General features: G+C 32.7%; 1 protein-coding gene across 2 annotated transcripts; it reads left to right on the top strand.

Moving 5' to 3' along the window:
• Window positions 1-3291: 3291 nt before the first annotated feature.
• On the top strand, window positions 3292-12226 carry LOC140863159 (AP-2 complex subunit mu). 2 transcript variants are annotated; one of them, XM_073266367.1, is made up of 14 exons: window positions 3292-3444; window positions 3523-3641; window positions 5510-5687; window positions 6105-6195; window positions 6757-6851; window positions 6993-7082; window positions 7164-7212; window positions 7341-7479; window positions 8659-8775; window positions 9197-9287; window positions 9364-9506; window positions 10498-10612; window positions 11636-11680; window positions 11762-12226. In XM_073266367.1, the coding sequence occupies exons 2-14, from the start codon at window positions 3559-3561 to the stop codon at window positions 11840-11842; spliced, it is 1317 nt and encodes a 438-aa protein (XP_073122468.1). In that variant the 5' UTR covers window positions 3292-3444; window positions 3523-3558; the 3' UTR covers window positions 11843-12226. The 2 variants fall into 2 exon arrangements, with proteins under 2 accessions (XP_073122468.1, XP_073122467.1); XM_073266366.1 differs by having other exon boundaries at window positions 3294-3641.
• The last annotated feature ends 929 nt before the right edge of the window (window positions 12227-13155 follow it).

Raw genomic sequence — 13155 nt, 5'->3', positions numbered from 1 at the left:
GGTTTTAGGTTCGATTCTCGCTGACTGCGGGTTAGTTTCTTAATTTATTTAAGTTGATTTAGTTACTTTCTTTGCTCGAGACAAGCACGTCTCGAGTCCATGCTCAAGTTCCGTCGGTTGTGTGCGGGCTATTTCATTATTTAGTGTTATAATTTGATGTAATTTGATATGCGATGTACTTGTACTCAAAAAAAAAATATTCTTATGGTTATAGTGACGTACCCAAGTTTTTTAACCAAGAATGACGAATTCAATAAATTTAAAAAATTAATACAACACAAAATGTATAATAATTGTCACATATTAACTTCATATGCTTTTAGAATAACACACACAGAGATTTCATGCTTCGAAAATGTTGAATAATATATACATGATCAATTGTCTCGAACATATCTCGCTCAATATATGATATCAAACAATCATTGAATAACATATAATCTCCAATCTATTACGAAGTGATGAATTTATAATTTTCATTTATGAAAACACTCATAATAAGGGTAGATTTAAAGTACATTTATATATCAAATGATATACTTAAAAGTTGACTAAATTTATTAAAAACAACTTATAAGCTGGTTTAGGAGCTTATAAGTTGTTAGCCTGTCAAGACTTATTTTAGAAATAAGTTGTTAAAGTATTTGGATGAACTTATTTTAAACGAATTAAAGATGTTAATGATGTGTTTGACATTATAAGATTTTTTTATTGTCAAAATGACCAAAAGGGTATAATACTATGAATGTTATTTAAAAATAGTTTTAAAATTTTATCATAAATATTAAACCTATATGACAAAAAAATAAAAATATTTCATTTTTTAATTTAGAAAATTGATATTCTTTGGAAATTACATTTCTAAAAAAATTTAATATTTAATAAGTGGATGACATGGCGGGGATTTATGAAAATATAGAAGGATATTTTAGAGAAGTAAAATTTTAAAATAATTATTTTTTTTTAAAAAAGTAGGGACACTCCTATTTTTTTAAAAAACAACTTAATTATAAGCTCTCAAACAGCTTATTTTGATCGCTTATAAGTTGTTTGACCAAATTATTACCAAACAAATTGAAAAAGCTTATAAGCTCCAAAACATCTTATAAGCTATTTTATAGAGCTTATTTTTGGTATCAGAGTACTGTGCAAATCTGAGATGATTTTTCGGTTGTTTTCTTGACTGATGTCGGGACACGACTTGAGACAAAGACAGAGATTTGATCTAAAATTTTTAGTCGAGGCTAGAGTTAAACTCTATGTCCTTAAGACGAATTTGCCCCACACACGGTGCTAATAGAATACGACAATTGTCTCCCAAGATACAACGACTTCGTTTTGTAATAGGAGCACTCCAAATTACAAAACCCGGCGAACTTTGAAAATGCTTTTTGAACTTTCTGAAAAAATGATGAACAACAATGATATGCAGCAATATGTTTTTAATATGTGTAACTACCAACCACCATTTGCAGAATGTAGGGGCTTTATATATATAATATGTGAAAAGACTTGAATAAAAGAACACATCTTTCAATGAAACAGTGCAATCATTGATACATATCTCATACACATGACCCTTCAGTCATAACTGAATGATTTGGTGTATTTTTCAATGGAGAGGTGCCACCTCACACAATCAATTCTCAATTCACACTTTGAATTTGATTTGATTTGAATTGAAACGTAAATTAGAACTTATTCCTTACTTTTTTTATTTAATTATATATATATATTATATAATATATAATCTTTTTTCATTAAATCTTTTCACTCGATAAAATACAAACAATTATTTGTGAACACTTTATTAATTTCTCATGCACCCTAATTGGTAATCGAAAAATAATTTTATCACAAACATTTTATCGATTCTAAATGGGTACACAACCCAAATTTCCAACACTTATAAGATTAGCCAAACATCTTCTTAATATTTCTTTGATTGAACCATTTTTTTAGCAAGCTCGCTAATCCCGACAACTTCAAAGAAATAATTGCTATTCCACACATCAAAACCAAAGTTATCAAATGGTGCTATGATTCATTAACTCCATCATAGAGAAATCAAATGTATAAAGTTGAACAAATTGAAGTAATTTATCCTTATCATATTCAAGCCAAAAAAAATTTCGTTTTCTTAAAACAAATATGGGACAATAAAAAGTATTATGCCAAACTAGTGCAAAATGTGCTTTGTATGGGTAAAATAAATGATTTTTTATGTTATATTTTTTAAACCAAAAAATAGATTAAGAGGGAGGTTTATTGAGATAGTGAATAAGAAGGGGTAATTATGAAATACAGAATTTTGGTGTCCTCAAAGTTAGTTACTATAATAGGCTCAACTTTTATATAATAGTATATTATGCCAAATGTATTATAGTCTAAAATAAGTTTATTCTTATCTTATTCATCAAAGATCATCTTAAGCAATATAAATTTAAATCAATATTTTAGAGATATATTATATTCATAGTACTATTTTTTTAAAAAAAAAATCAAGGAGACAATTGCACAATTAAATTTGTATTTAAAAGAGATATTACATATATAGTACTAAATTTTTTTAAAATTTCAGAGGGAACGATCGCACTTTTCGAAACCATATAGGTCCAACACTGAATGATTGTTTTAAAGATTTTAACAAAAAATGTGAAGCCACGTTTTTGTGAACTAGTGTATTAGACAATAGAACGTAATATTGAAATGGGATCGGAAAAATATCGAGTCACTTTTTTTTTTTTAATATTGAGTCGCATTTAATATATACTAGCGGTAATGCACACGCATTGCGTGTGTAACGTAATACATAAATATTATGTGTTGTGTGTATATTATATAACATTTATTTTTAAAGTGTTTAATTTTAATATGATATGCATTTTTTATAATTTGACACTTTTATGGGTTTTTTTTTTGCAATTTAAGATTGGGCATACCGAAAGACTAACTAAGGTGCTCTTGTTTAATATATAGTATAGATGCATATCGGACAAAATAACTGCATGGGGATTGTCAAATGAAATCTTTATGTTTATTTATTAATTATTTTTTTTAAAAAAAGTTAAAATAAAATCCTTTGAACTCTTGGACTATATGATATTGGGCTTCTCGGGCCTTCTTGGACAAGCATTCCAATTTCCAATACGTAATTGGACTTATCATTCATTACGAAAGGCCCAGGCCCATATTTGGTTTGTCGAGGGGTGAAATCGAATTTTAAAAGACATGAAGGGTTGAAGTATAATTAACCTTAATATCGAATTTTCAACAGGCTGCTCATTAATTTTTGGTTCAACCCAAAAACTCAGGGACTGCAATTTCCAGACTCAGAGTCAGCAGTTCACATTCCATTTGAAATCGCCGGAGATTACTCGACGGCGGACGTGTGGAAGGAGCCACCGTGACGGAATTTGGCCGTGGACCGATTTTTTTTTCAGTGTACATGAATTGCTAGGGACTTTTGATCAATTATATTATCTATTCATTTAAACGAGCTAGCAGATCTGTTCGTTGTAGATCTGAGTTGGATCGAAGCTCTTCGGATCTGTAGCCATGCCCGTGGAAGCTTCAGCTATTTACTTCCTCAATCTTCGGGGCGATGTCCTCATCAATCGTCTCTATCGTGACGATGTCGGGTTAGTCCTTTATCATTTGTGATCTCCCTGCCGCTTTCCTTCTCACTTTCATCAATGCGCACGTTCACGTGTATATATGCTTCGTAATTTAGTTATTCTATTTATGTGTTTTGAAATTGAATTGAGCTGCGGTGAGGTATATGTCTGATTGGTTGAGTAAATTGTTGATTTTGAGATTCATTGTTTGCCTTTTATTATTTTGAATTGCATCTAGGAATGATATTCACTCGGCCATCTTCTACTTCAGCTAACGCATTAGAAATATCTTGTTACATGGACACGAAAGGAATGATTTTTTCGAATCCCTAATATCCATGGATCCTATTCTCTTAGAAAACGAGGATGATAAAGGTTGAATTGTTGTAATTGCCGATTCTTAAACCTCACATAGTTGTGTCTGAAAGCCTGAGAGGTATCCATCAGGGACAAGGCAATTATTTACTCGGGGAAACATCATATTAGCCATCAGATTAGCGTTTATCCTGTTATGGGCAGGGGAAGGGGCTTCTAATCTTGCAGCTTCTTATTTGATGATGATAATCATTTTTCTTAAACGACGAGCCATTAGCAAATTAGTCTTTGTCTATCACTGCTGTGGCATTAGTTTTTGTAGTAAAATTTTTGTGTTCTTCATGTATATGTCAAACTAATCTCCCTGGGAGCAATAAGGCTTGAAATTTACTTGTAGTTGCTCTGTCTCTCAACCCTCCAAGAATTTCCTCTATTCAAGTTTTTTTAATTACATAAATTTACACCTTTATTTATAGAAGTTTCTCACAGGTTATCTAGGATTTTTTTCAAATATTGTATGCTGCCTAGTTTGAATCATGGCAACAAATTCTTCTTACTCATCATCTGTTCTCGTAAAAAAATATGATTCCATCCACAGTGATTCATCATCCATATGATTATGATGAAAGAAATTATTTGCAATGAAATTTTGGATACACTTATGTATTTTGGTTTTCAATCTCTGGTCACCACACCTGTCCAGTCTTCAGGATTGTAGGACGAATATCAAGGAAGTGAAGTCTAATTTATTGATGTATAGTACCCTTAATTGGGATACAATTATTCAATTATTCTCTCGAATCAACCTGCTTTTTTTTTACAAGTTTCTACTAAATACATCATCTTATATGTATCAGAACTTCTGGGCTATGTTTGGATTTGTTTTACGTGAATAATTCTCTGGAATGTATTGGATAAATGTGATGTATCATGTATGTTGTTTTATTGTTTTCAACTCTGCAGGATACTTTTTTTAGTGTAGATTATCATGTTGTGTAACATTGTAAGAAAACATTGGTGACTAATGTCAGTATGTAACCTTAGAGACAGATAACTTTTTTAATGATCTGTAGGGTATTTAAAAAAAAATAAAATGTAGTTTATTGAATTAGAATATAATATAATACAAGATATTGAGAAGTTGAATGTTGGAAATATGTTTGAGAAAGAAAGATGTTCCTGGAAATGGAGATGGTTGGAAAAAAACCAAACTTTCCCTTAATTCCTAGTTCGGGGTGCCTCTGTCCTCTTCATCTTGTAACACAGAGTGTAGTGCGTTAGTTGTGGTAGGATCCTGGAGAGTAAAATTTTTGCCCATTCATGTTATTTTGTTACATCACTTTCTCAACGTGGTGCATGACTCATGATCCATTTCTTGTGTCAAGGTATTAGACTACTATCGTAGTTGAAAAGTTGACTTCGTGTCTACTGCATTTAAATATCATTAAATGTCATCTTCTTTAGCTTACTTACTCTTTTCGTTCGTTTCCTGATATGCTCATTCAATTTTTTTTATATGGCTGTATTTATGACATAAACTGTATGGTCTCATTCACTTTCATGCTGAAATTCTTCAGGGGAAATATGGTAGATGCTTTTAGAACGCATATAATGCAAACAAAGGAACTTGGCACGTGTCCCGTACGACAGATTGGTGGCTGCTCTTTCTTTTACATGAGAATTAGCAATGTTTATATCGTAATTGTCGTAAGCAGCAATGCAAATGTTGCTTGTGCATTCAAGTTTGTCGTTGAGGTATCCTTAATGCTTCAGTTTATGATCATGAATTTTTACATTCCTTATAAAAGTAGTATGTATGACTTTTGATTTTTAAAGAAACTTTGCCAGTTAGAGAACATGTCTTCTTACCCCTCGATAATATGATGATGTTACTATGACATTAACATCCTTGAAACAGAGATCTCTGTATTTAGCCTGAATATTTCTAGTTTCGGTTTTGTGAAATGTGGAATGTGGAGTTACTTTTTCATCTAGTCACTGTTCTTTGAAGATTGATAACGTATAGATTTTGGATCCCTGTGTTGTTGATCTTTCACTTAAAATGTGTTCATTCGTATGACTTTGTATTTTTCAATTGCCACGCATAGGAGTCAAATTTATTTGAAGATGTTTCTTTAGCATGTTTAACGCCTTTTCGTTCTTCATCTGCAGGCAGTTGCATTATTTAAATCTTATTTTGGTGGGGCTTTTGATGAAGATGCCATCCGCAATAATTTTGTTTTGATTTATGAACTTCTGGATGGTATGCCACTGTGGGAATATCTACTAAACATTTTCTTCCGATTTAATCTTCAGATTTTGGAACAGTAATGTTTATTTAATGCATGCTGTTAATTGTAGCCTATAATGCTAACAGGTCTCTGAGAAATATCGCAATATTAATGACCTACGTGTACTATTGTACTAGTGCAATATTTTAATGCTGTAAATTAATTCGTTATATGAAAGTTTTGCAAAAATACTCTCAATGATAATATTTACGAGGACAACGTGATAAGTACTTTCAGCTGGTGGCAACACACACACACACGTGTACTTTTGATTTTTCACAGTTAATTTGGACACTGTGATCAAATCTCCTGAGTCGATTATCTGATTTATGATTCTGTATGTAGGAAGACTTTCTCTCTTATTTAGTTGCTTGACAAGTTTTTGGAGCCACTTGCACCACTTGCACTGATACTGCTTCTCACATCCAAATAAAGAGAGAACCATCGCGATTTAAGTGTCATGCTTGCAAAACCAGCTAAAAATCAGGATTATTATTTTTTTTTTTCATTTCTTTGTTGCATTTGACTTGCAGAGATTATGGATTTTGGTTATCCCCAAAACCTGTCGCCTGAAATTTTGAAGCTTTACATAACCCAGGAAGGTGTAAGGTCCCCATTTTCGTCCAAGGTTAGATCTGGTTCTGCCGAAATTTCTTATAAGCCAATTGAATATCCACATCAACAATAGTTTTGAGCAACTGTCCTGAGTTCGGTTGCACTATGAGTTACTTATGTTATCATGGTTTGCACTGTTTTCATCTCCAACCAGCCTACAGAAAAACCAGTTCCAAATGCAACTTTACAAGTTACTGGTGCTGTTGGCTGGCGAAGGGAAGGCCTGGTCTACAAGAAGAATGAGGTGGTCTTTCTAACTAATCCCACTTCTATTTTGTATCCTTTAACATTGGAGCTAGCAGGGTTCATATTTAGTTCTTGACAGGTGTTTCTTGATATCGTGGAAAGTGTTAATCTTTTGATGTCTTCAAAAGGTAAAATTAATGTATTCATTGCGGACATATGTTATGGCTTCATTTTTAGTCTTCTGTTCATGGATCATATGAATGTTTTTTCATGAATCATGTCTAGTTGATTCCCACTTGCCATTTGATTTGTGCAGGTAGTGTCCTACGATGTGATGTGACTGGAAAGATTCTAATGAAATGCTTTCTTTCTGGAATGCCTGATTTGAAGTTGGGTTTAAATGATAAAATTGGACTTGAAAAGGAGTCACAGCTCAAGTCCCGCCCTACTAAAAGGTAGCTTCTTATTATTCCTCGTGAATGAATTGTTCCTCTAGCATCATAATGTCAGTAGCATCATAGAGATATGTTTTCTGCAAGGTCAATATTTTATGCTAAGGGGTAAGTGATTTCATCCTCTTGCAAAATGGTGCTGTTCGTGTTTGTCGACTACCACAATCGATTCGATAGAAAATAAACAATGTGCATTGGGCACTGAATTGTATTTATTCCTGATTTTTTAAGTTGTTAAAAAAAATCCTTGGTAAAATTTCCGTTCATTTGATAATGGCTATTTTATGACCATTTATTGCTGTATCCATAACCTTACTCATCAAAGATTAACCTCATATGTTTAAATAAATTTTCCGTTGACCAAAATTTTTATTCCAATAAATAACGTTAAATAGGTTTTAAAACATTTTTGGATTGTCTCTAAGCTCTTATATGATGTGTAGTTAATCGTGTTAAGTGCATTCCTCTATTTACGTCTTTGGGCCTTAGCATATAAAATCTGCTTCTCCCCTAAGATCTTCCTTTTAAATGATAAGAATGTGCATTTTTTATTGATATCATATTAGTTAGTAATGTATTGGAAGGTTGACATGCGAATTCTAGGTCTTTTGAGTATTTTTCCAAAGTTTAGAACCAGTTTCTTGGTCTTGTGAATAGAGTGATTTGTGAGGGTAAAAAATGCTTTCCAGATTTTAGATTCATGGATCGACGTCATTTTATTGGAAATGACACTGAATCATTTACTTCTTACCTGGTTTGGATTTAGGAATGCTTGCTTTTTGGCGTCACAAACAATATATCTTCACAAGATGTATATATATAAAAAAAATCATTTGTATAGTTTGTGGACTTGCAAGTTTTTCAGTAAATTATAAATGCAATACTATTTGTTTATCAAAGCATTAGATTGACAATTTTCTTCCGTAGCATAATTTGTTTTAATTTGACCCTTTCAAATACATTTTTTTTGTGACTATCATAACCTTATACTTGTTCTGTAACCATACAGAACTCAAATTTATTAGAGGATTATGAGCCTACTCCCTGCATTTAGTTTTGCAATATTTCTAAATGCCCTGTAGTTCTCATCTGTGATTGTTTCAATTCATGTGCTTGTTATTTTGTGTCCCCGGACTTTCTCAGTTTCCTCTATATCATTGTTTTTCATTCCATTCTTTGCAGTGGAAAAACTATAGAGCTTGACGACGTTACATTCCATCAATGTGTGAACTTGACCAGATTCAATTCTGAAAAGACTGTTAGCTTTGTTCCTCCAGATGGTGAATTTGAATTGATGAAGTAAGTTGATGTTTGATTGTAACTTCGTTTTATTGAACTTCTTATCTTTTCATTTTTGCAGCCTTTATTTGGCAAAATGTCCACTCCGAACAGCTCTTATCCAACAAATCTATGCGGGCCACCTATATAAATTTTTTCTGAAAAACTATTTGTAGTTCAGTTTGAATTTCGCTATTGAGTTTTACTTTGACTAATTTTGTTTGCCCACCAAATATGAGACTTTATTGCAAAACGGTCGACGGAGACATTTATTTTATTGCTTTTAGGAACCATATGACTCGTGTGATTGGTCAGTTCCAACCTTTTTGTTGATAGTTTATGTTTCAAACACACATGTAGCTATCAACTAATAAATGCTTGACACTTCTATATGTTCTATTGTGGTGCCTTTCTTTCAAGTGTAAATGCATTTTTTCTATAGGTACCGTATCACAGAGGGGGTTAATCTCCCTTTTCGGGTATTGCCAACAATCAAGGAGTTGGGTCGGACACGTATGGAAGTGAATGTGAAGGTTGGTCATCTGATTTTCTATGGCCATATGGCTGCAAGTAACTAACAACACAATTATTGTTTGTGCATCATCATAGGTAAAAAGTGTTTTTGGGGCAAAAATGTTCGCACTTGGAGTTGTTGTTAAGATACCGGTGCCAAAGCAAACAGCAAAAACAAGTTTTCAGGTGACGTCGGGCCGAGCAAAATACAATCCATCCATTGATTGCTTGGTTTGGAAGTAAGAGTTTGATATGTAAATTTGAATTGAGCATTGTGGCATGTTTTCTTCGACATCTGTGTTGAACCATGCTACTCACTTGCATATACCCCATTTTGTTGCCTCAGTTAAACAAGGAATTTATCTTTCAGTTCAAAAGTGAAGATTTTGGCTAATCATTCCTTTAGACGGACAATCATTCGAAACGTCTAACAATCTAAAAGATTTTTTTGGGTGAAGATTTCTTACTATTGTTTTCAAGCAAAATTTTTAAATGAATTATAGCCAAACTGTAGCACTCTACCCCCTTGAATTTATTACCTGTGCTGCATTGAGTAGCTCAAATTTGGAAAGGAGACATAAAAGTTGACTTTTAAACATTTTATTTTCAATGTAATGAGTTTTGTTTTCAGTTCTCCTTTTACTTTGTCGTACAGCTATGCCAATTGCATTTGAATTTTTGCTAATTCTCTATTTTTTTATACATAAGCTTATATATGTTCTCATACAAATTAAGAAAACTATTGGGTAAATTTTACAATGAAAAATTTCATTTTACGACTTATAACTTAGGAGACATCTCTATTTTTCCCCAAGGAATGTTTAGAATTCCCATTGTTTAGCTTTCAATTCGCCTCTGAATTGTTGAAATCATTTAGTATATTTAACGATAGAAGTAGATTGGTAAAAACAATAGAGAAAATAATACCAATTATGAAAACTAGACTATATATATGGGAGGATGGAAAATGGAATGTCGTCTATATATTTGAGATAGCCAGTATTATTATACATGGGATCGCTAACATAAGAAATAACTTGTGTTTCTTCAAAAATCAAAAGTGCTCTTGAACATTGATTCTGATGTCAATCACACCTAGGGTTTTTTTTTTGGGGGGGGGGGGGGTGGGGATAGGAAAGATATTATATTATAAAATAAACAGTTATTATGTGGATCTATTTATTTGACAGGATAAATAGAATTGAATCTTTTGGTTTATTTATTCCACAGGATAAGAAAATTTCCTGGACAAACCGAGCCAACTTTGAGTGCTGAAGTGGAGCTAATTTCTACAATGACCGAAAAGAAGTCATGGACACGACCTCCAATTCAGATGGAATTTCAGGTGAGTTTGCGATTGATTTGATGTGCTACCATTCAACTGATCACCATCTTCATGTTTAAATGACAAATAAAAACGAAAAGCTTTCTTTATTTCATTTTTTTTTCAATTTTTCATGTACTAATTTTGCATTTACATCAAGTGAACTACAATAACTTTTTATGATGAATTTATTTATTGGTATTATTTTTTTAAATTACTTTTGGTGTGGCGATGGTGGGGGGACGGGCATTGGGAAGGAATTCTTTGTTATGAAGAATGATAAGAAGGGATTGAGGTTGTGCATGCGGCTTCCTGAATTTTCAAAAAATTGATCAGTGTTTTGCCTAATAGAAAAATTATTATGTAAATCCAATCAAGAAAAGACGTAGAAGGCATAGAAACTTGAGGGTGATTTTAACTCTAGTAGTATATGGGGTTTAAAAGAATAAAAAGAAAAAAATGAAAAAGAATCTACAAAAAGAAAAGAATTAGAGAGTATCGGGTACCGCGACATTTTGTTAGTATCGCTTGCATTGGTTTAGCCAGTGCAATAAAATCACTTGCAGTTAATCCGCCAACAAAATCAAACTTCGCTCATAAGAAACATTTTAATGCAAAACTATTAATCTGCATGATACATGGATTATCCTTCAAAGGTTATAATCCAACCATCATCTAAAAAATCTTAAAAAATTCCTGTCAAAATTCTGAACTCCTCTTTGACTGGAAAAATGATATTTCTGGGTGACTGTAAAACTCAAAATTTAGAGTTAATAATCTGTATGATACAAGGATTGGCCACCCAGATTTCAGGGCAAACCAAAGCATGTGGGGTTTAGTTTAATAATCATGGAAATTCAATCCAACCCCCCACCTATACTTGGAGTGTTCTCATTCCCACTTAAATAAAAAATACCAGGTATAGAGGTCAGAAGATATGCTTAACATGCAATTTCAATAATACATCAATCAGACTTTTGTTTAAATAGGTTCTCTCTAGTTTTCTTTTCCCATATTTCTCAATAAAGCAAATCAATATGGCAGGTTCCTATGTTTACTGCATCCGGATTGCGTGTACGCTTCCTAAAGGTACCCTACAATCTCTGTATCATGTTTCCCTGTTTAGGTAAACAGTATAGGATTACAGTAACCATGATTGACTTCTCTCAGGTATGGGAAAAGAGTGGGTACAATACGGTTGAATGGGTCCGTTACATTACAAAAGCCGGTTCATATGAAATTAGGTGCTAAAACTAATGAAGTCGTGGGATGTCCATATTGCGCGGCATTAGTTCTTTCTCTTGCTACATGATCGCATATCGCCCTAACTTGATGTAGCTTCCTTTTGTGCACATCTTGTATTATTCATGGTAAATGTTATTCATCGAAACAAGGGGCATCAAAATACAAATTCAAGATCATTCTATTTGTCACAAACTATTCTTCTATAATGTTCAAAGTGTGATTGGTTTGAGATTTTTTGTTTTAAAGAGGTAATTATAGGCTTAGTTAGGATTTGCAGAATTGGTGTTATTGTAATGGTTCTGTAGTCTTTGCACGAGCTACTTTCCTATATTTCAAGTTAAACATGCGAAACATCTGTATTTTACTTTGATTTAATTGATTTTGTTCCAACACTTTGAGTGACGCACAGTTATATCATCTTTGATTTCACACTTGAGAAGGGTTTCATTATTATGTATTTATGGTGAAAATTGAAGGGAAAAGTCTTTATGGCCATTGATTTCCTCATTTGTTCGGAATATATACGTCATCGCCTTTTAGCAATTTTTCCAGACGTGCCAAAACGACGTTTTATTTTGGGTTTCCGATCATCTTCTGTCATTCTTTCATCGTTTATCTTTCTGCTTGTGTACTGGAACCAGTTCCACCTGATTGATGTTTGTAGGATTGGCCGAACATTGGCTACTATTGACTCGTGTGCTTTAACATATTTGTTTAGCTTTTTGCTCGTCTACCAGATGATAACAGCCAGCCCTAGTGACTTTTGAGTACATCTTGAATAACATGTGTGTTTTATCTTATTCCTTTCGCTTTCTACTCCCAATTGGTTTTCGATTTGAATGCTTCCACCAAAACTTTGATCCATATGAAGTTTTAGATAACTTGCCAACCATCTCTTTCTACCAAGTTGGCAACAACAAACAAACAAGTTTCGTTATGCCAAAATTAAATCGTTTATTTCCGGCTGTTGGTGTGCTTGTTTGGATGGTGTTGATTTCCCCAGAATAGTCGTAATAAAGTTGTATGAAAAACATTTGAATGACGAAATCATTTTCAATTTTTTGCTATGTTTGGTGTTGTGTGTTTTGGTACGATCAAAAGATGATGAAAAGTTTTGTGACTCATGTGTCTTATAAATCGGTTATGGTCGGAATGATAATTGACTTTGATGGAAGAACAATTAAAACTTGTATGGAATGCGAAAGAATTTTTCCAAGTTATATCGCTATGACTAATAAAATAGTACCTGTACCAAAATTAATGTATATCACAAGGAAATGTGCATCCATATGAAACAAACAAACACACTTGTTTATTTT

Source organism: Henckelia pumila, chromosome 4 (assembly GCF_033568475.1).
Source record: "Henckelia pumila isolate YLH828 chromosome 4, ASM3356847v2, whole genome shotgun sequence".
In the NCBI taxonomy this organism is placed as follows: domain Eukaryota; kingdom Viridiplantae; phylum Streptophyta; class Magnoliopsida; order Lamiales; family Gesneriaceae; genus Henckelia; species Henckelia pumila.
Note: the sequence above shows the minus strand (reverse complement) of the source record. Positions and strands in the feature narration are given on the sequence as shown.

Coding starts and splice junctions, on each gene's coding strand:
- LOC140863159 (XM_073266367.1), top strand. CDS start 3,559: ATGCCCGTGGAAGCTTCAGCTATTTACTTCCTCAATCTTCGGGGCGAT. Junction 9,288..9,363: donor GTATGGAAGTGAATGTGAAG/GTTGGTCATCTG, acceptor GCATCATCATAG/GTAAAAAGTGTTTTTGGGGC. Junction 9,507..10,497: donor ATTGATTGCTTGGTTTGGAA/GTAAGAGTTTGA, acceptor TTTATTCCACAG/GATAAGAAAATTTCCTGGAC.